This window comes from Phoenix dactylifera, unplaced genomic scaffold (assembly GCF_009389715.1).
Source record: "Phoenix dactylifera cultivar Barhee BC4 unplaced genomic scaffold, palm_55x_up_171113_PBpolish2nd_filt_p 001606F, whole genome shotgun sequence".
In the NCBI taxonomy this organism is placed as follows: domain Eukaryota; kingdom Viridiplantae; phylum Streptophyta; class Magnoliopsida; order Arecales; family Arecaceae; genus Phoenix; species Phoenix dactylifera.
In genome coordinates, this window is record NW_024068911.1 from 1 (window position 1) to 21,877 (window position 21,877).

Sequence of the window (21,877 nt, forward strand, 5' to 3'; positions counted from 1 at the left end):
CTCGCTACTGCTGAAGCCATTAGTTATCCTTCTTTTCTCTCTTCTATTCTGTAAATACCTTATCGCATAAGTAAATGTGTGGTTCCATCCTCCTTTCTCATCAAAAAGTTAAAAAAGATCACTATTCATGGTGATGCAGGCATTCCGCGCTGCAGAAACATATATTAGCAACAGCCCAAAAAGTCGACAGGATTCTTTCTTTTTTTTTAACATCTGATAACATTAGCAAATGAATGTTAACGAATAATTATCATACGAGTTTACCAAAGTTTTGAGTGTGGGCCATCTAACAACTTAACAAGGTTACAACAAGAATGATTTGTCACTAGTCAAGGACTAATACATCGTGCAACATGCCTGACAATGTCCTTGCATATGATTTGGTGTAAATCTGTCTTGAGATTTATGGTCTGAGAAAAAAAAAGCGAGAAAAATTACAACCATCCAAAAATGCGCCGCCTTTTTTCATGTTTGCGATCTTGTGGTGGTGTCACAACAATTCTTTCAGCATTGGCTAATGCCCACTGATTGAAATCAGGAGAAGAGATTAACTCTTTCAAAGCTTTGTTTGTGTGTTCTTTAGTAATCATATCCCATTCTTCCTCTGAGAATTTCTTCCTCTCAGGGGTGTTGTGAAAGGTCGAATAATAACTCTCCTCAAATAGCAACCGCGGCTGTCTATTTGTTAAGCCTGTGAAGAAGCAACAAAAATCAGGATATGCTTAATAAATGAACAGGGAACAAAATCAGGATATGCTTGATAAATGAACAGGGCATTCTGGTAATTAACTGGGATGAAAGCATAGTGACAAACCAAAGACTGGGGAATTGCAAGAAGCCTGGTTCAAATTTCTGGCTCGAGGCCTGGCGGAACCAGAACCTGAACCCTGAAACTGTGAGTATTCAGCATGAGAACTTTTGGAGGGTGAAGTTCGAGCTCGAGTTCTGTTAATGCTCTTGATCATCCGCCTGCAAAATCATTAGGTGTCAATTTCTCACATTAACTGAAGGTTGATTCCATGAGAATCTAAAATCATAAAAAAGGCAGCACAAGCTGTCAAAGAGTACAAAAATACTATAGTGATTTTTTGTTTAATTTATGCAACTATAATAAATTAAAGGATATCTCATCTAGTTTTGGGAATTGATAAAAAAAAAAAAAAGACGATCCAATGCACGAGGGCTCCTCGCATTGCAGGATCTGAAGAGGGTCAAATATATGTATCCTTGTCTCTGCATGCAGAAAGGTTGTTTCCATGTTTCGAACCCATGACTTTCTGATCATAATGGAGCAACCTTACTGTTGTATCAAGGCTCTTACTCTTTATTTAAAATAGTCTCCAAATCGATTTTTTTCCATGCAAAAACAACTTATAGATGCAATCTTTTATTGGAGAACCCACCATAGTGTACAATTAATACATTATAAATGGTTATATTTACATCTAACAGTCCATAACATGATGTGGGTTAGTAACCCTGGCTATGAGAGGAGGGCAGGAATCTCTACCCATGTAATTTCAACCCTCAGATGCATCTCTACCCTCAAGAATGACTCCATTGCCTCACCTGCATATGTTTAACTATAGAGAGACAATATCTCAACAATATCTAAAATAAATAAATATACGAATGTACATACATACACACATGTGCCTATTCATATGTACGTATCTATGTACATGTGTATGCATGTATGTATGGATGGATGTATGGATGCATGTGAATGTATGTATTGATGTATGTATTATGTTCTAGAGTCCCGTTGTTGAATGGTACATGTACATAATAATCACTATTTCGATGGAATCCATTCCAATTACTGTTATATCACAAGGATAATAATAAATGTTGACCATACCGCTCCATTCATTATAATACAGTCATCTATAATCATTCCATGTTAGTCCAAAAATCACATTATTCTAAGAAGGTGACATCAACAAAAACAGCATTTATTCTAAGAACGTGCAATTACACGTGCCCAACACTGGTATATTGAAGGGGGAAAATCCATTCCACCAGTCCCACCAACAAGATGCCTATAGATAACCTCTATCTTTAATAAAACAACTGTCTTGGTTCAGTTCTTGCATACTCTAAGAACAAGAAAAGTTTGACAGCCAAGTGGGGAGAATATTTCCAAAGTTATATAAAGTAGTAGAAGGCCCCGTTTGGAGGAAGCTGTTAATAGTAGAGCTTTTAGAAGTAGAGATTTAGGAAGTAGAGTTTTTATAAAAAACTGTTTGCTGTTTGGTAACTATATTTCTAAAGTGCTGTGGAACTTTAACATGTGTTTGGTAAACAAACTGAAAAACTACTTTTGATATGACAAATAACATAAAGAATATTACATAGTATTATACAATAGAGCATAATAAAATATAAAATATTAATGTATTATGTATAATATAATATTTATTATTTTATAGTATAATACAATAATAAAAAGTATAAATATTATAATTATTAGCGTAAATTATTTTTCACCCTCCCGATGACCAGTTATCTCTTTGTGTAATTATTAGTATTTTACTATGGATATTTTGGTCCAAAAAGAAACAAAATATTTTAACTCAAACAGCTTTTCCGACAATTCCTAAAAGTAACTTTTTCGGAGGAAGCTCCAACCCAAGCTGTTTTATCTTTCTGAAAAGCTAAAATACCTTTCCAAAAATTTATCAAACACTCTTATTTTATCTAAAAGTGCTTTTAAGAGGCCAGAAAGTACTTTTTGGCCCTCCAAAAAGCTCCCCTAAATGAGGCTAAAATCTTTGAATCAAAGCCATTCAAGTTCTCTCACACTGCATGTGCCGAACAACAGTAGTTTCTTAGTTTCGGTGTTTTGAAAACACATTGGACCACAATCCACACAACTAGTATATTGACATTAACTCAACAAACCCCTAAACTATGTACCCATTTTGATTCCAAACTTGGACCCAGACCATACTGACTATTGTTTTCTTGCTAAATCATGATTCCTCACAAGAAATGTATCGTAACTGTGTTTAATTCTACATGCTTGTGAGATGAGCACAAGGCATTCATTGCTCAAGTTTACAGATATCTTACAGGTCACTTGAGCTTATTTTACTACCAATACAACAGAAGGTGCTATTAATAATGTCTCATTCAGTGATTTTTGCACCAACTGGGCCCGTGTCAATAGTCCTTTGTTAATGATTATTGAGGGAAGAATTATGCAGTACACACAACCACAATACAAAAAGATAATTAGCAAAAGATATCTGCTCGAGCATAGAGACCTTGCATGGTGAACCATAACAAGATGTCCTGCAAAATCTGTAAGACAGATATGTAGCCATAATAACTGTCAAAAAAAAGAGAAATGTAGAAATAATAAAACTACAACACCAAAAAGGTAGACAATTCTTGAGTGTGATGCTAGATCATAGAGGAAATAGAATGAAAAAACAAATGCCTAGCTCTAAGGCTAAAGTGACGTGTCGTGACATCTTACAAGCACAACGTCATTATTTTCCTTAATCAACTGGAGACCTAATCCATAATTGTCCAGCAAAAATGCCATATAATATTCTTTAAGTACTGAGGCTTGAAAAATATACAGCATGGTCACCTGAACAATGCGACGTAGAAATCTTGCCTTCCCATGTGTCCTCGTTATTGCTGAAACTATAATAGCAAATCCAAGCACCTTCAGCAGCGAAAAGGATGTCCAGAGAGCTCTGACCAAAAAAGAGAGAATGTTCCAAGATCAGGATCATAAAACTCGGAAATGGCGTAATAACAACATTGAAAGGGAAAAGAGCTAAAAGATACTTCAAAATAGTGAATGATGGGTTGGAACGACGAACTGAAAAACAAAAAAGTAGAAAATTAAAGGAGTACCCTGAAGAATCATCACAGCTGATAATATAATAGATTGCCCATTCAACAAAATAAGCCACACCAGAATCAACCAATCATCTTCTGTCAGTACAAGTTTGCGGACACCCCAATAACCAAACCAAGCTCCCAGCTAGTACGAGGCATACAAAAAAGTAGTATACCCAGCTGCAGGTGACAAAATTTATAAAGGGGAAAAATTTATTAATGACTTGTAGCATATTCAAAATAAGGAGCATCAGCATGGCTGTTGCACGAGAATTAGTAAAATATTGCTGACAATAAATCATACAGCTTGCAGCACTAGCTGCCAAATACATAACCTTTTTTTGGTGATAAACTAGAAATATAGATTACATTATACATACCAAGATTGGCGGAACCGTCCCGAACCGCCCGGTTCGAGGCGTCCCGAGCCATACCGGTGGCAGACCGCAACGGCTTCATCAAAGAAACCAAGACGCCGTCGCCGGAGGAGAAGGAAAGAGAAGAAAAGAGAGCAAGCGGAAAAGGGAGGGAGAGGGAGAGGGAGAGGGAGGGAGGCTGGCGCTAGTGCAGGCGCGGAGGCCACGGCCAAACTCCTGTTTCGAACGAAACAGAGGTCCAGCGTGGCCTCCGCGTTCAAAACAAGGGTCCGGTCATGGCCAATGCCGCCTGCACCAACGCCGGTCTCCGTCAGCCCTCTGTCGGCCTCCCTCCCTCCCCCGCTCGCTCTCTTTTCTCTCTCCCCACAGTCTCCTGCGTCAGTACAAGTCCAGCACGGCACAGACACGTACCGACTCGTGCCGCCGGACAACCGGTACAATGCCCGATACCGGCACAGCAGATCCTGATACACACTAAGTGAAGAAGTGAAGTAGCAAAGAATATAAGATTTTTCATATATGATGAGAGGCAAGGTTCCAAGACCCGATCTCGATGCCGGTGTTGACTTAGGACCGGTCGATATGGTACCAAAAAGCCAATACATTGTGGCACCCTAATACCATTCTTGACCATAATTTTTTTCCCTTTTCTTTTTTATTTCATTGTTTTCGAGTTGTTTTAGGGTTGTTAAGACTTGTTTATGATTTGTTTAGGTTCTATATTTAAGAGATTTTAGGGTCCATGATTGGATTATGATGCAAGTATCGACATGAGCATCAGTCTTGTTAGTTTGTTTTATTATTTTAGAAGTTTATGTTAGGTCCCACTCTCCCCCTTTTTTTCCCTTATTCCTCTCCCTATTCAAATGCCAACAACAAAAAAAGGGGAACTGACACCTTGTTGACCACATCCTATATCAAGTGGGAACAAATAGTGTCCGTTATGCTCCGCATGATCTCAGTTGGTACCAAGCACCAACGAAGTTGGCACCTATCCTAGGTACATCCTAGGACTTGGTCAATTACCGGTCCAATCCGAACGAGCCGGTTACTGGGACCAAGTCCTTAATCCTAATGTGACGATCAAATATATATGAAAAGATTTTCCAGAAGTAGTTCAATAAGTGATTCAAAAGGATCACCAGATCCGATGTAGACCACTTTGGTCACTATGAGAGGCTAGATAAAGCATAGGAGCTAGATCTACAACATCAAAAAGATGAATCACATGTCAAACTTTCAAAAGCCATAACTTGGTTGTACGACGTCCAATTGATATGATCTTTAAAAAAAAAAAAAAACGGATAACTTGTTGAACTCTAACACCCCTCTCTCAAAGAGTGCAAGGTGCCAGCGATCAAGGCCAAATTTCATTACAAAGTATGTCGTCTCAGTACCGGGCCCCATAAAAGTACCACACTATCATTGTATCGATACGGTACAAGGCCAGTCTGGCGTATCGAATGTCAGTACGCCCCTCATACCGTCTACCAGTACCGAACCGATATAGTACGGTACATTCTGTATCGTCTGGTTCGTTACGGTACGACAAACCTTGTTCCATTGTTTGAACCTTAAAATAGGGCGATCAAATTCAAAATTTTCTTTTTGGAAAAAATTTTTGACCGGACATATCATCCAATCTAGAAAGGCATAGGTAAAGTGACTGAAGGTAAGATCAATGTAGAAATTAAGATCTACCTTCTATAGAATTTTAGTTATTTCGTGTTTATTTCTGCTAGTCATATCTATTTTGGGATAGCTGAGTCTTATTTGAACTAGACGAGGAATCCGATCCGAATTATGCAAGGGTAGACCTCACTCGCATAATAAAGCCTATGTATCTCAATTTAGGATCAATGAAAGAAAAAAGAGGCTTAGACCTTACTTTTGCCACTTTTTTTTTACTTTTTTCTAAATTTTTTTGAGAGATTTGAGTTGAGCAAGTTGAAAAAATTATACTCTCTCTGATCAAACTAATAAGGACTCCATAGAAGAAATTTATATAGAAGAAAAATTGAACATAAGAAATATAGTCAAAGCAAACAAGTGTTGCCTCCTTCAATCCAAAATTTTGAAGTAGAGAAAGCTTTGAAAGGTGGGTAAAGGGGAAAGAATTAGGACATATGAAATACTCATCTAGGACTTGAAAAAAATGGGAGACATTAAATTTGATTCACTAGCTTATTCGGTGAAAAATTGAAAAAATAGGAAGATAGAAAATGACTAATGGAGAAAGTAATTGATAACTATCGATAAAATGTGAAGTACAAAATTGCACCACTTATGGCAGGATTAAACTTATGAGCCACCTCATGAAGGGTGAAAAATCAAAAATTAGAGTTGACCACAACAAACTTAGAGAAGTTAATTTAGATTTGTGCCAACATAGTTAGAAGTGAAAAATGTTTCCAATTTAGCAATTCGATGATATCTTTAAGGCTAGTAAAAAAAATACCATATAGTACTTATAGGCATTAAGGAAAATTGAATTGTGAACTCCTTGAGAATGCTCATATTAGGGTAACTAAATGCATCAAAAAGTAGTTTAGGAGAGAGGAGGATTTCTAATCTAAAGTCAAGGTCAACACTAAGTTTGTATATCTTTACAAATCATATTTGAAACTACAAGTAACATGTTGCATACTATTTACATGATATAGCACTGATTGACAGAGCAATAAGAAAGTTAACTATTAAACAAGAATTGTCACAGAAAACCTTGGAGCAAAATGGCACAAGAATTAGTAGAACATAAAATGCATTTTTTAATGAAATAGAAATGAAAATGAGGCCTCAGTAAAACAGATAGCCCAAAAAAAGGTGTGATGTTATTGTTACTCTGGATTTACAATACAAAAAAAAAAGAAAGAAAGAAATTACTGAGAAATGGATGAAGACAAAATTCAGTGCTTTATGGATGAAATAGAAAAGTGCTCCAAAAAATATCACATGATTGGCACATTCCTGGGTGAATTTAAAGGAAAAGACCCAAAAGTTGCATGGTTGACAATGCTGGGCAGTAAAGAAGGCCTAAGCAAATGAGATAAACAAGGAAAAAATAAGAAATTTGAGATGGAAATGTGGAATAACTAGGAAGGGTAGAATGTGGAAAGAGTAGGAGTTGTGACAATCGAGGAAAAGCAATAGAGGATCTATTAAAATGGTACTGGCATGTGTAGTAAAGCTTTGAAGATGCCACTGTAATGATAGGTGCCTATAGCAAAACTGTGCATAAGAGTCTAGATCGCAGGCAAAGACATAAGCAGCAGAGGTATTCCTGAACAGAAATAACTGACAAATAAGGACTCACAAAGCCAGCTCCAAACAAGGCTTGTTGGCTATGAACCTTATGGTTACGCTAATATTCTTTTGTGAGAACTACATGCAAATGCCAAATAACAGAATTAAAGAGCCACATCGACAAGATGACTAGTTAGACTCATGTATCAAAAACACAAGCACATATACATCCAAAGATTTTGTACAACATACAAAGAAAGTAGCAAAGCAAACATTTAAGAGATGACAAGCATATTAGTAAACCAAGATGGATTTATGCTAGAGATTTTGCTTTCAAAGCAATCGTCTTGTTTAGGCAACTGGTGGGAAGATTTAACGGGAAGAGGAAACTACATATGATTTATGTTGACCTATAGAAAAAACATATGACAGAGTACCTTGTGAAGTTAGTTGGTGAGCCATAAAAACATGGTTTCTCTCATTGCTTTATTGGAGTTTCTAAGGAGATGGAGACGTACAGCAACATGTGTGCGAGCAACCTATGGCATAAACCTTGGGCTTCGACATGCAATTGGATTACACTAAAAATTAGCCTTAAGACTGGACTTAGATCGGTGATTTACCATAAATCATACGAACAAGAGGTAGATAAAGGTAGTTCTATAATGAATAGAATTAGCTGGATGAAATGAAAAAGTGCTACAGGAACATCATTCTAATGCAAATTAGGCTACTCAATGGCAACTGGAAGAAAGAAATTGGGCCAACTATTATATATGAATTGGATTAATGCACAAGAAAGAAGGTACTTGACCTGCAGATGCATTACAAAAAAGATGAGTATGTCAAGTAGGATGTGTGGTGAGAAGGATTAATAAAGAAACATGGAATTTAAAGTAGATCCAACATTTTTTTTCTTTGTTTTTGGTGGTATGAAGAAGGCCTATTTGTCCAACCAATAAAGGAAAAGATTGGAAGAAAGTGAGATAGTTGGCGGTTTGACACAGATTAGAACGAGCCCTTACAAAGGGGATGTAGATACTGGTAGCAGCGCCGAAATTACTAAGATTGTAGTGGTGTTCACAAATATAAAGAGGCTCGATTTGACAATGGCACTACACTTCGATAAATGAGTGGTAGATAAGGATATGCCGCACGATCTTATATAGCCATACTTTGTGGCAAGGTTGTTCACAGGCAGCCACCTAGGCACCTAGGCAGAACCTAACCATGGAGGTCACTTTCCAGTCCCTCAAGTGATGTAGCCAACCAAGCACCTAGGTTGATGAAAGTAGGGTTAAGGACAGCCTTGTCTTGTGGGAATCTTAAAGCACGTAGCAAAAATATAATATAGATGGCAGAAAATGAAAGAAAGTACGGAAGATTAAAAAAGGGGGATTTGTGGAAGCAAAACAATAAGATAAAAGGAAAAATGAATAGCTGAAGTATCATCAGGAAAGTCGGCACCCCAAGGTTATCTATCCAAATTCTTTGATCAGAGTCAACACCATTGAATCCCAAGAGCTGCTCAATTGTGGCGTGGGGTTAGAACCAGGTTTCTCTCTCGTGGCTACTAAGTCAACACCGACACATTTGGAGTCAACACCACAACAAGAATCTTGAAGAGAACATCACAACTTTATTAATCAAGTTTCTATATGCAACATAGATGAGTACATGGGTATTTATACTCGCAGGGATTGTAAAGCCCTTAGGACTGACTCATAATTCTCGTAGAACTCCTAACTTGACTAAAAACCTTTTTTAATAGAGACTGATATGAATAATAAAATAAAAATTAATCAAATTTGTCTATGTCAAGCTGGCTGCAGAATGGAAAAATCATAATTTTCTGCACCTTTAAAACAACTTTCAATATGCCAATTTTTCACTAAAATGACAATATCTCCCTCATCCGGAGTTTGATTTAGGCATTTTAACTTGTGTCAAAAAACTATCTTGATGCCTGACACAATGGAAGTGGTTTCATCTCTATCCTAATCTGGTAAATCCATCATTAGCACTGATGTGCTAAAAGTAGATTGTTTGGGAAAACCACATTACTATGCCGATTGTACAGATTTTGAGTTCACAGACACCAATTGATTAAGGGCTAGCGTGTGATGCCTCCTGGCTCAGCACCAAATGGATCTGATGTGGTTTGGACCCTATATTAGGGCCCTCATAAGCACCTAAAGTCCATTATTTAGGCCTTTTATTGGACTTCCGAGCCTTCTTGGGTATAGGCTTTAATGGAAGGGGTTCATCACTTGTATCACAAGTCGATGCCTAAGCAGATGCCCCAACTACCTAGGAGCCATCTTTGACTCAAGCAAGCACCTTGTTTGTTGATTTATCAAAAGTTATTAAGTTTTTTAACTAATTTTTTTCTTTAAACAAAAAAGTATTAACTTTACGAGAAATTTATTCCATTTAGATACCAATTGATGCTTAAACATGTCATGTTTCTAAGAAGCTTTAAATCACTTTAATTGAAAAAATATTGACTAATATAATTATTTCTAAGATTTCGTTGTTGCATACTTTAATTGATAACCTTATTGTTTATCAATAAGATGTTCTTTAATTTGCTTTATATGAACTATACATGACTTTATATATGAGAATGTACAATTGTGTTGGATTTGGGGTTTTTTCTTTTTTTTACTTAGACACCTGCTTGGCAGCCTAGGCCTTTATAGGGGTCAATGCCTAGGAACGCCTATGCAGCTCACCAGCCTTGATTTGTGGGTATGGTGGATAATATGCTGCTGAAAGCAGAACACATAGAACTGTTGGTCCTAATAGTCCATTAGATTCCTTTTGTGTGACCTTCTAAGTTTAAAGTCTTGTTGTTGATAATTGACAATGTTATTGTTGTTGTCGTCATTTTGATGTTTGTGTGTCCGAGCACAGAAGAAACCCAATTGATTAGCTCAACTAAGAAAATGAAAATGTGACAACTCACCTAGGAACATATTTACAATTTGAACAATCCTCGTTGAAAAATATCTATGAAGAACTCAATTTATTTTGCCACACAAATAAGCTAATCATTGAATAATTAACTAATTTTTGCCTTTTTCATATGGTGCACAGTTTTCTTCTGATAGCTTCGTTGATTAAGATATCTCATAATTTCTTTTGCTCCTAGGCTGCATTTGATTTGGCATAAAGCATGCATAAGGCTTGGAATAAGCCTAATGCTTGCCAAACAGCCTACAAGAAACTAGCATAACCAAGGAATAGTTATGCCAATCGAATTAGCTCATGACAGGCATAACTATTTCAAGAGGGAGCTGTCATAAGCTATTCATTGGCATAAAGGCATCTTGTAAGCCTATCTTTTACTTTTTTATGAACAAAAAAGTCCTCATAAGTTATTCCAAAAAGTTTAGCCAAAGAAAACTTAGAATAACTAATGGTGTAAGTGTAACTATTCCTGTAGGCATAACTTTTGTTATTTTTGATTTTTCTTGTTGCCCAACCAAATGCACCCCTAAAGTTCTCTCCATAATCTAGCCTGATTATAAGATAACAAAGAGCCAATACATAATTTTATGGGTGTAGATTAATTAAGGGTACCAAAATGACACATAAATGAACCCAATCAGTAATCCAATAGCACTGGTTGCATAAGCAATCCTAATCAGCATACGTGAGATGAGCAGGTAAAATCATAGCTCCATGACAAAAGTTATAACACAATAAAGCATAAAGAAACTTACATACAGGATTGTGCATGTCTTCACTGATTCCTATCTCCACAAGTATCGTACGCAATAACCCAGATAGATATCGTAGAAGAAAGGCCCCAAGGCCCACCTGTCATTAGAAAAGAAATACTATGTTATTATGTGATGGGGGATGATAGGATGTGTATAGCTTTAATACATTTTAAAGCCAGCACTTACAACTGACGAGTACATAAATATTGCAAGTGAACTCTTTCGACCCGTCGGTAATAGCCTCATGCCCTGCAAATGCACCACCATACAATATCATAACTGGATAGTTGAATTGATAGACATGTAATCTACTAGGCCAGTATAGAAGAAAATCTAATGAGAAGTTTGAAATGATGGCTGATGAAAATAGAGAAGCCTAGATGTAATCAAGCATACTGCTGCTAATTGACACATGATGTAAAATCAAAAAGAATTACAATTCAACAATTTAAGTAGGTATAACATATCAGTGACCATCTAATGCTTGATATTTGTTTAGCATATGCAGCTTTTTATTTAATAGGAACAGAATGGAATAATCAGGGACAGACAGAAATCATATTTTCAATTAAAAATATTAGAAAAATAAGGCAGATGACAATCAGAGTTGTCGCCACCTAGAATCATTGGCCATTTCAAATGATAATTTTCACTTATAAAAGCACAATAATTTATCATGTTTGTTTTGTTGATAACTAGATAACATGCACATGTTAACTTCTTTTGAGAATACAGAATAATCATTTTCATTTTGCTTAAAAGCTAATCAATTCCACAGATATGTTTTCATGCAACCTATAGCAATTTGTCTTTTATAGCACTGGATCACATTCAACAAAAATCAGAAGAGGCCATGATAAGAAGGTTGCAGATTGATACAGAGAGATTTCAGACTGGGTCTTTGTGTAATTCTTGGACACAATGGTAGATATCCAGTGGTAAATAATATTCCATATGAGGATGGATAGTTGGTAAACCAAAAAAAGTTAATATTAAAATCAAAAACATAGAAAGGATAAGTTAAACTAGCTATTTGAATAATTGCTATTAGGTGACCATTGATGTCCGTACTACTTATGCACCAACGAATGCCAAACCTACGAATGTCAGAGACTTTTCCTAGAAAAAAGATGAACCAAGAGTAGATCACATGTATCAACAAATAGATTAAAACTACTCCCAGAAAACATTGAAAAGATTGTTAGGTGATACTCAAGAAACCTCGACCACACAACATTAGGTAACTATAGAAATATAGACAAGGAGCAAGAAAAAAATAAATGAAGTATTAGGAGTCCAAGGATAAGATGACCAAATTTAAATGAAAAACAATTTGAGCACATTTTAGAAAAAATATATTGGAGGAACAAAATCAAGACTTCAGGAATAAATCTAATAACCCACCATATTTGGCTAAATAAATAATAAAAAAATATAAACTATTAGCATGTGGGATCATATTATGTATTAAGAAATTTAACAGTGAATTTTTTAAAGAGACTATATAAGCAAACAACATACTTGTAAAGAAATGGTGATGAAATAGCAATGTACATGGTCAAGAGAGAGGACCAATATAAGAACAATTATCTTGACATACTGAATAAACCTATGGTTGTCAATTGATCCAAGCAACTTGAGTTCTGCTCAAGGTCAAATCAATAAAACTTGATCAGAATTGGCGTGGAGGGTGAGACTTGGCGCAACAGTAACTGTGATCCTGTCGCAACACAGAAATAGCCTCTTTACATGCGAGAGTAAGGTTGCATACATGTGACCCTCTCCAGACTCTGCAATAGCAGAAGCCTGTTGCATTGCACCGTCCTTTATCATGCTTGGCTTGGAAATATTTTAGCAAAGTTCAAATCTAAGGTTCAAAGCTAATTTTAAGCTAAGCTGGAGAGAAACCATGCTCAATCAAGTACCACTCAGTAAGTTTCAAAATTGGGTGTATAATTATAAAGTATGTGTGTTGTTGGAATAACTCCCACAGCTGATGTTTGGATGCTTAAAGTGAAGTTAAGGCTTTGAACGGTGGATCATTTGAATTGTTGGTATCAGGTTAACTTTTATTCAAGATTGAATTGAGCTTGAATGTAGATTCTATTAAGGGATCATGCTCAATGGAAGCTCAGTTGATGTTGACTCAATTTGAGATTATCAAGATGACTGAAATGAGATGACATCCAGCTTGGTTTCAAATTAGGCTCAATTTTTAAAAAAAATCAATCAAGTTTAATCTCAACTTAAGCTCAAAACTTTTTTCATACTAAGCTTGATCAAATTAGGGCGTAATCAAGCTGAGCTCAATTACAGCTCTACATGTAGCCCATTCATTCAACTTTCACAATTATTATAATACTTCTCCAATGATACGGTTTAGTGCCAGTCTGCAGGAAAGGCATTCATTGGTCCACTCTTTTTTGTTATTTGATCATCTAGCAGCTTTCACTCATCCTTTCCTTGCTCCCAGCAAAGCTTCCAACAACCCATGACTGCCAACCAACTCTTGTTTTTTACCCTCCTTAATTTCTTCAAGAAATTTGTAGGATATGTATCAGAAATAGTAACATTGTACCAAGCCATTAATATGAAATTAATTTCATGTTTTTAGGTCCTTTCTATCCATAACTATTTTAAGGATCTATAAATACAGTAAAAGATTTTTCCTTCAGAGAGAAAAAAAGCATCTAGGCCGTTTTTTTAAAAAAAATAATAACAATAAAATAAATAAAAACAAAATGCATCCAGGCAGCAAGTGCATGTAAAGCTTAAAACATTCGAGGAAATATGAAAAATTTACTCCTAAGAAATGACAAGCCAGCGGAATTAAAACCTGCAAGCTTCATCATGAGCTGAATAACAAAATATTGGGTGATATATTACCTGGAAAAGGAGCATCAATATCACCACGATGATACCCAATGTCATCGCCCCACCGTAATAGAAAACCACTGACTCGCTAAGAAAACGGGCCATCATCATCATAATCATCCCCAGGACCAAAAACACTAGTCGATGAAACAAGAACTCTGCAGAGACGAAAACCATGACCTAAAAAATCTGGCACATACCAAATATGAAACTCGCAGTAGTATTCCATCCTAGAATGGTAAGAGAATACCTTCTTCAGTGGATATCTCGATTGTCCTTGATGGATCCGGCAGCATCCGTATGTCCAAAATCTTGTATCCGTACGGCGACATGGATTGAACCCATAAATTCTTGGAAAGCTTCTGCCACTCACCAGGAGGGCACATCCCTAACCCAATTGACGCATTCCTAGGAAAATTCAAAGAACCAAGAGAAGAAATTTAAGACAAGAACGAATCAAAACAAGAAGAAAAGGGCTAGGGTTTGCTCGATTACTGATGGAAGCAGAGCTCGATGGTCTGGATTCGGAAGAGGGCGTCGCGCTGGGTGACGGAGAGCCGGACCTTGAGCGAATGGGCGAACTTGGTTGGATGGCGGAGCCTCGAGACGCCGTGGATGTGGACCCGGTTGCAGGTCATGACGGAGCCGAGACGGGAGCCGGGGGAGCCCTCCACCGGCCGGCCGGGGGGGAGTTTAAGCTTGCCAGGATGGGAAACGACTGCATCCAAAGAACACAGATGAATTGGGAGCAGCGAGAATATTTGAGAGAGAGAGAAGGGAGAACCTTTTTTACCAGAGAGCTCGTCGGCGGAGGTCGAAATGAAGAAGAAGGCAAGAAGGGGGATCGCGAAGCGGAGGCGGCGGGTGATCGGCATCGGAGATTGGCTGGGCGGGGTTTAACCCTTGGGGAAGGAAATGGAGGGAAAGGGAACGAACGTTGCTTCAAAACGCGTTGATTTGGTAGGCGAGAGGAGATGCAAGGAGCCTGCTTGGCTGCTTCTATACGACGAGGCGGTAGCGTAGGTCGGTTGCCCGCAGCGTTAAAACTTGTTCTTGTCACGTGATGCTCTCGTGAGGGAGCATATGATCTATATTTTTTTAGAATTTTTTGTATGTATATTTTTCTAAATATATAAAATGACATGGATATCTTCGTATAATTACTATTTACATATATATTCTTGTTTTTTATTTTTTACTTATGTACTTATATTATCTAACGTCGTTAAAAAATAAATAGCTTAAAACTAAAATGATTGAAATATCCTTATAGGTAGATATGCAAAAAAAGTTATAAGGGTATACATGCAAATATCAACTTTACGAAGGTATTCATGCAATTTCTCATATTTAGAATTATATATATTCAAAAATTCATTAGAAAAAAAAGGTCGAAACCCGGCTAGAACTAAAGCTGCAAATGGGTCGAGTTGCCCCATGACCGACCCGACCCGACTCGTATTGGAGGACCTGTAGGGCCGGTTCAGGTCCTAAAATTAGACCCATTCCATTTTTTTGGGTCGGGTCTGAGTTTACTAAATTTAGACCCGACCCGACCCAAACCATTTGAAATTTGGATAATTTGGGGTTTTCAATTCTACGTTTCAACCCAACCCAACCCGACCCGAATCTATAAAATTATTTGGGCCCGTGGGGGTGCAAACAAGTTCTGAAGCTATGAATTGGTTGACTCGAACCGGACCCAACCCAGATCCGAATCAGATCCAAATTTTTTGGGTTGGGTCCGGATTATACATGGAACCGACCCAATCCGAATGACCTATTGAGTCGAAAACTATAGCGGTGGACCCTATCCGACCCGACCTAATCTTTTATTGAGTTGGGTACAGGTGCAAAATTAGGATCCAAACAAGAAATCAGATTAGATCGAGGACACTTATGACCCAACTTGACCTAACCCATTTGCACCCCTAGCTAGAACTTGTTAAATCTTTTATGATTTAGTTCGATCGACAAATCAAAAAAAAAAAATTTGAGCCCCATTGTCAATTTTTTTTTTAAGATTATACTCGGTCTAGTTGGAATATTAGGTGATCATTTTGATAATGGTATTCTCTATTTGATTTTGATATAATTATCATTATTGAATCTATGACATCTATATATTCTTCATTATTTTAAAAGATTAAACTATATTAAATTTAAATTAATTATAGATGTTTAGATTAGTAAAATATTTTTAGTGATTTATAAATATTGAGTTGTTTGTTTTTAATGAGAATTTTGTAAAAGCACTATGATTCATTCTATAAGAGTTGATATTAACATGAGATCATGTGACATGATAATATTAATCTTTTTTCGTCATCTTTTTTATTAAGAACAACTAAATTATCTTTACTGAATTTTGATCATTTTTATTGATTTTTTTAAGTGTATATCCTCCTAAATATGCATAATTGCATGAATATCCTTGCAAAGTTGATATTTGCATATGTATCCCTTTCAAGTTTTCTTTTTACGGATCTACATATAAGGATATTTCTATCATTTTAAATTTAAATCATTTATTTTTTAACGGTGTTAAATAGTATGGGTGCATATATAAAAAAGAAAGAGAAAGAAGAATATATATATATGCAAAATAAGTATTTTATGAGGAGATATATATATGGGAGTATTCATATATTTTGTATATTTTGGAAGGTATACATGCAAAAAATTCTTTTTTTTCTTGTAACGTAGAGAAAGATGGATAGGTATGATACTAGTATATGTAAATAAAATGTGTTTTTCTTAAAATACTAATGACACTAATGTATAATTTTATTTTCAGAATGGAACTAGATGTGAGGAGGTGAAGGGGAGTAAAATACGATGACCTTTGTAAGTTATGGCCCTTACCATTTGGTTGTTTCCGACCCTATCGGTGTGTGTCCATCTCACAATAATCGTATAGAGAGGAAAGAAAGAAAAAAAATTATATACTGAGCTCGTCACTTTAAGAATGTCCCTTCATTTACAAGCAAAAAAACAAAGAATCATTTTTTAAAATTTTAAATTTAAGAATTATATTTTAAAATTATTAATTCGAAACTCAATAGATCTGAGATGTCAAAGAGTCAATTTGAGATTTGGAACCCTAAGAGGGTAAAAGTGGCATAAATAGAATAAATAAATTGTTGCTGAAGAAAAAGCCAAAAACCCCTAGAAGGGCATGCGTTGGATTGGTTCATTTTTTTTCTTCTATTGAGTGAGATCACAAATCTAAGAATTTTCAAATATTAATTGTTGCCCAAATAGACAACCCAAGAGGGGGGGGGGGGGGGTGAATTGGGTTTTTAAAATAATTTGGCTAATTAAAACTTTGAGGATGATTAATTAAAAACTATAGCAAGTTATTTAATTAAAGCCTAGTGCTGTGAGTAATGTGCGGGGAAGAAGATGAGAGACAATGCACTACAAACACAAAGTTTTATAGTGGTTCGGAGCTAACCCTTGCTCCTACGTCCACTCTCCAAGTCTCACTTGGGAATTTCACTATAACCCCCTTGGATTACAGCCGGTTGTTTTGCAAGCTCACAACCAAACTTGTTGTTTTACGAGCTCACAACGAACTCGGTCGGTTTTCCCAGGCTCACCGACTAGAACCAACCCCGATTGTTTTCCCGGGCTCACAATCAAACCCTTACACACGTTGGTTTTAACTTGGCTCACCAACCAACCTTAAACCCCTTGATTCAATCCCCCGATTGAATCAAGTAAATACAAGAGATAGAAGAAAACAGAAAATAGCTTCTCAAAAAGCAGATTTAAAACAATATAATCGTAAAGGAGTTAGAAGCCCTCAAACGCTTTTAAGCTGGTGAAGAGGTATGGCTTCTGGAACTCCGGTCTCCTCTTGAAAGAGTGGTCGACTTGAATGCAGGAGGAGGAAGCTTTGATTGTTGGGAAGAAGTTGTTGGAGCAGTAAATGCAGATCTTCCCTTTTTCGTTTAAGAGCACTTGGAGAGCTTGAAAACTTGAATGCTTGGAGTGGAATATCTATTTTCTACCTTGCTACAGTCCTCTGTGGCTATTTAAGCCAACCCCCACGGAAACTAGCCGTTACTCTGCTTTTTCTGGCCGCTCTGCACACTCTGCGCAGCCTGACAATATGACCGTTGGTGGGTTGGAGTCGACTCGCGCGATCAGGAGTCGACTCGGCTGTAGCAGGAGTCGACTCACGCTTTTCCGGAGTCGACTCGGCAACTGTTCCAAATTTGAATTAAAGTTGCCGTCTAGACTGGGAGTCGACTCGTCTTGACCTGGAGTCGACTCGCCAACTTCTGGAGCTGACCTGGCAATTTTGGAGTCGGCTCATCCACTGAAGTCCGTGGATCCAATTTTGAATTTTGTCCACTCGAGTCGACTCGACTGTCCTGGGAGTCGACTCGAATCTCAGAGCCCGAACTCCCGATTCTCTGTCTTTTGGCTCATCCAGTCTTGGAGTCGACTCGAACTTCCTTGGAGTCGACTCGGCTCTCAGTTTCCGAAAGTTGGTCTTCTGTCTGTTGATGGTCGCTCAGTCTCGGAGTCGACTCGCGTACTGCGGGAGTCGACTCGAATCTCAGAGTCCGAAAATCGTTCTCTGACTTTTTCCTTGTGTTCCTCTGAGAGTCGACTCTTACCTTCTTTGGAGTCGACCTGCCAACCATTGGAGTCGACTCGCGTTCCACTGGAGTCGACTCGAATCTCAGACCCGAAAATTGCTCTCTGACTTTTCTTTGTGTTTCTCTTGGAGTCGACTCTTACTACCCTGGAGTCGACTCGTTGAACATTGGAGTCGACTCGCGCACTTCGGGAGTCGACTCGTTGACAGTTTCTGAGTTGAAGCTTTCTGTCCTTCTGTCTGTTCTCAGTCGGAGTCGACTCGTACTGATCTGGAGTCGACTCGAGCTCGTGCCAGTGAACTTGATACGCTTGGAGTCGACTCGTGATACTCGGGAGTCGACTCGAGTCTCAGACTTTGGTTCAGCAGACTTCTTACCTTATCCAAAATACTATGAACCAAATCTAGAGACACTTGGACAGGATTTTCACTGAAACACTCAATTGAATTCATTAGTAATCACAAGATATACTCAAATGCTTTGAGCTCATCAAAATCAAATGGGGTTTTAATCAATCACTCCACAATCTCCCCCTTTTTGATGATGACAAAACTTTGAGTATATGTAAAATGAATTGCTCATAAAACAATGAAGTAAAATCCATAAATGAATTCAAATGTCTGATAATTTAATTTATCCAAGTTTGAAAGGAGTGAAACATTAAATTTCGGAGTTAAAGCTCCCCCTTTCATTTGGAATTATATAAGCCTTCATATTATGCAATCAATTGTTTGGCTTATATGTCATTAATGATTTAGCTTGATTAAGATTCAGATTCTCCCCCTCAACATATGCATTCAACTATGTTTTGATTCTCTAAATTTCCTTTTAATGCTTTGAAGTTTTTGAACTGAATTTTATCTTTTTAGAGGGAAAATCTGTCAATTTGTTCTTGAGTAGGATTCAGCTAATCTCCGAATATCCCTTAAATAGATTCTGGAGATTACTCCATTAGGAGCCCCAAAAGAGAGATAATGAGCCTCGAGGTACCGAATCCACTTAGAACAAATTTGAGTGTGTTTTTAAGAGTTTATCTTTTTATTTATTTCCATTGATTTCTTTTACATATTTTTCCATATTTCTCCCCTTTTACACATTTTATACGTATTTCTCCCCCTTTTTGTCATCATACCAAAAAGGAGGTAATCACACACAATCAATGGCACAAATGGCACAACCCATCATCAAATGGCACAGAACTGAAGATAAGATGTCTACTCATTGTATTGATATGAATGTGAATACATTTGAGCATACAATAAGTAAAGCAAAACAAAACAAAACAAAAAGAACATCTATGGTCTCCTCGAGGATGAAGATCCCCCTCTCGAGGATGCATCTCCTCCTCTGGAGGATGTGGCACCTCCTCTCAATCGGCTCTGCTCCATGAGGAGGGTGACTGCATCTGTCACATGTCCGAGCTGCGTGATAATAGACGTGGTGGCTCTGCTATGTGCAGTGGAGAGCTCTGTCACCGACGCCTGAAGCCCAGTCACCGATGTCTGAAGTGCGTCCAGCTTGTCGATAAGTACATTCGCCAAGCGCTCGGCCCCCTCGGTGGTGGTGTGCATGTCACGACCTATCTCCTCTCGCATCTGTCGAGTGGAGCTCGTGACCTTACTCATGCTGTGGAACTGGGCCTGGACCAAACTCCGGACATTGTAGATCTCTTTCCGTACATGAGCCGTCATGTCAGTCACGGCTGTCAAGGAAGGGACCAACTGAGAAGATACGGGTGCAGGAGTGGGGGCAGGCACCGCACCTCGGAGCTCCCGAAGCAGCTCATCCCTCAGATCTCGGACGATCTCCTGCCGCAGCTCCCGGAGCTGCTCTGTATCAATACGGACCTCCATAGATAGTGGAACTGAGGAGGAAGGTCCGGCAGAGGTGGTAGGAGCAGGAGGAGTGGATGGGAGGTCTGGATGGTCTGGAAGGTCTGGGTAGTCTGAATCTGGCTCAGGACTGGGTGATGGTCTGGTGGTCTGAGCAGTAAGAGTGGACTTCCTAACCCAGATCCCTTCTCTCTTCCGAAACCCCATCCTGTGCATAGTCCCCGTACATAAGCGATCAGTCCATCGCAAGGCACGAGAGGGTTCCCTCTCAGGAATGGGAATCTCGTACTGCCTAAAAAGAAGAGTGAATAACATCCCGTATGGGAGTGAGAGCCTAGGTCTATCTAGGGGCTCACACATATACCTATAAATGAGCTTTGGGAAGTTGATCGGGGTGTCCTGAAGGATATAAGACATAATAGCTAAGTCCCTCTCATTCACAAAATCAAATCTCCCTGTCTTAGGGAAGATGGACCTGGACAGAATGCTCAAAAGGATTCTCACTTCAATAGGAAGTGAGCTAGCAGATACCTCATCTAGGGGGGACTGAGGTGGATGCCCTAAGACGACCGTAAGGGCCGCAACTCTATCCTCAGGGTGTGCGGGAGCCACCCCTACTAATGGAAGGTGAAGGATATGGGCAATGAGGTCCTCTGTGACACGCAACGGGACACCTACTACCGTGCCCTCGATACCTCCATCTCCCCGATGGACGGTACTGTAAAACTCTTGAACTAGGCCAGGATAGGTGGGAAGGTCCAAGGTGAGGAAGTACTCTAGGCCCTGGGCTCTAAGCCTATCGCCTATGGTGAACCCCTCCCGGGAGAGATAGTCGAAATCGACAAACCTCCCGGAGGTGACGGCCTTCCCGGCCAACGGCCTAACGAGAACCTCCCTAGGCGGGGAACGATCCGGAGGTGGTTGCCTCGCGGGATCGTGCCGCGCCTTGGAGCGCCGCTCGGGACCGGCCTCGGGACGGGACCTCTTCCTAACTACGGTCTTACGAGGCATCTTGACCTAAACTGGGAGAAAAATACCTAGAGGACGGTGAAGGACCGACAGAGGAAGCTCGGGACGGACCGGAAATGACTTAGGAACGGACGGAAACTCAATATCCGGCGAAAAATCGACGGGAAAAGGGCTTGGAGACGATCGGGGATGACCTAGGAGTCGGCTCTAGGGCTTTGTGAACAGTGGCGGCTTGAGGAAAAGTGTTTGCGAAATGACAAACCTAGGGTTAAAAAGTCGGATCCCGACTGTGAGTCGACTCCCCTGAGTCGCGAGTCGACTCGACCTCGAGTCGACTCCAGAATATGCGCGAGTCGACTCTCCTTATGCGCCTGTAGACTTCG

The 21,877-nt window shown here is 38.6% G+C and overlaps 1 protein-coding gene across 1 annotated transcript; it reads right to left on the reverse strand.

Annotated features, from left to right (window-relative positions):
• Positions 1-434: 434 nt before the first annotated feature.
• LOC120108871 lies at positions 435-15,092 on the reverse strand. The gene is made up of 9 exons (XM_039122601.1): positions 14,865-15,092; positions 14,576-14,798; positions 14,331-14,488; positions 14,093-14,238; positions 11,393-11,455; positions 11,211-11,303; positions 3,961-4,038; positions 815-977; positions 435-691 (listed from the first exon to the last, which is right to left on the reverse strand). The coding sequence occupies exons 1-9, from the start codon at positions 14,953-14,955 to the stop codon at positions 435-437; spliced, it is 1,272 nt and encodes a 423-aa protein (XP_038978529.1). The 5' UTR covers positions 14,956-15,092.
• Between the last annotated feature and the right edge of the window lie 6,785 nt (positions 15,093-21,877).

Bases quoted from the DNA above. Each gene is read 5' to 3' on its own strand.
- LOC120108871 (XM_039122601.1), bottom strand. From the start codon at position 14,955: ATGCCGATCACCCGCCGCCTCCGCTTCGCGATCCCCCTTCTTGCCTTC. The intron at 14,489-14,575 runs GTAATCGAGCAA...GAATTTTCCTAG, and splicing joins ATCGAGCTCTGCTTCCATCA to GAATGCGTCAATTGGGTTAG. The intron at 692-814 runs GTTTGTCACTAT...GCTTCTTCACAG, and splicing joins TTGCAATTCCCCAGTCTTTG to GCTTAACAAATAGACAGCCG.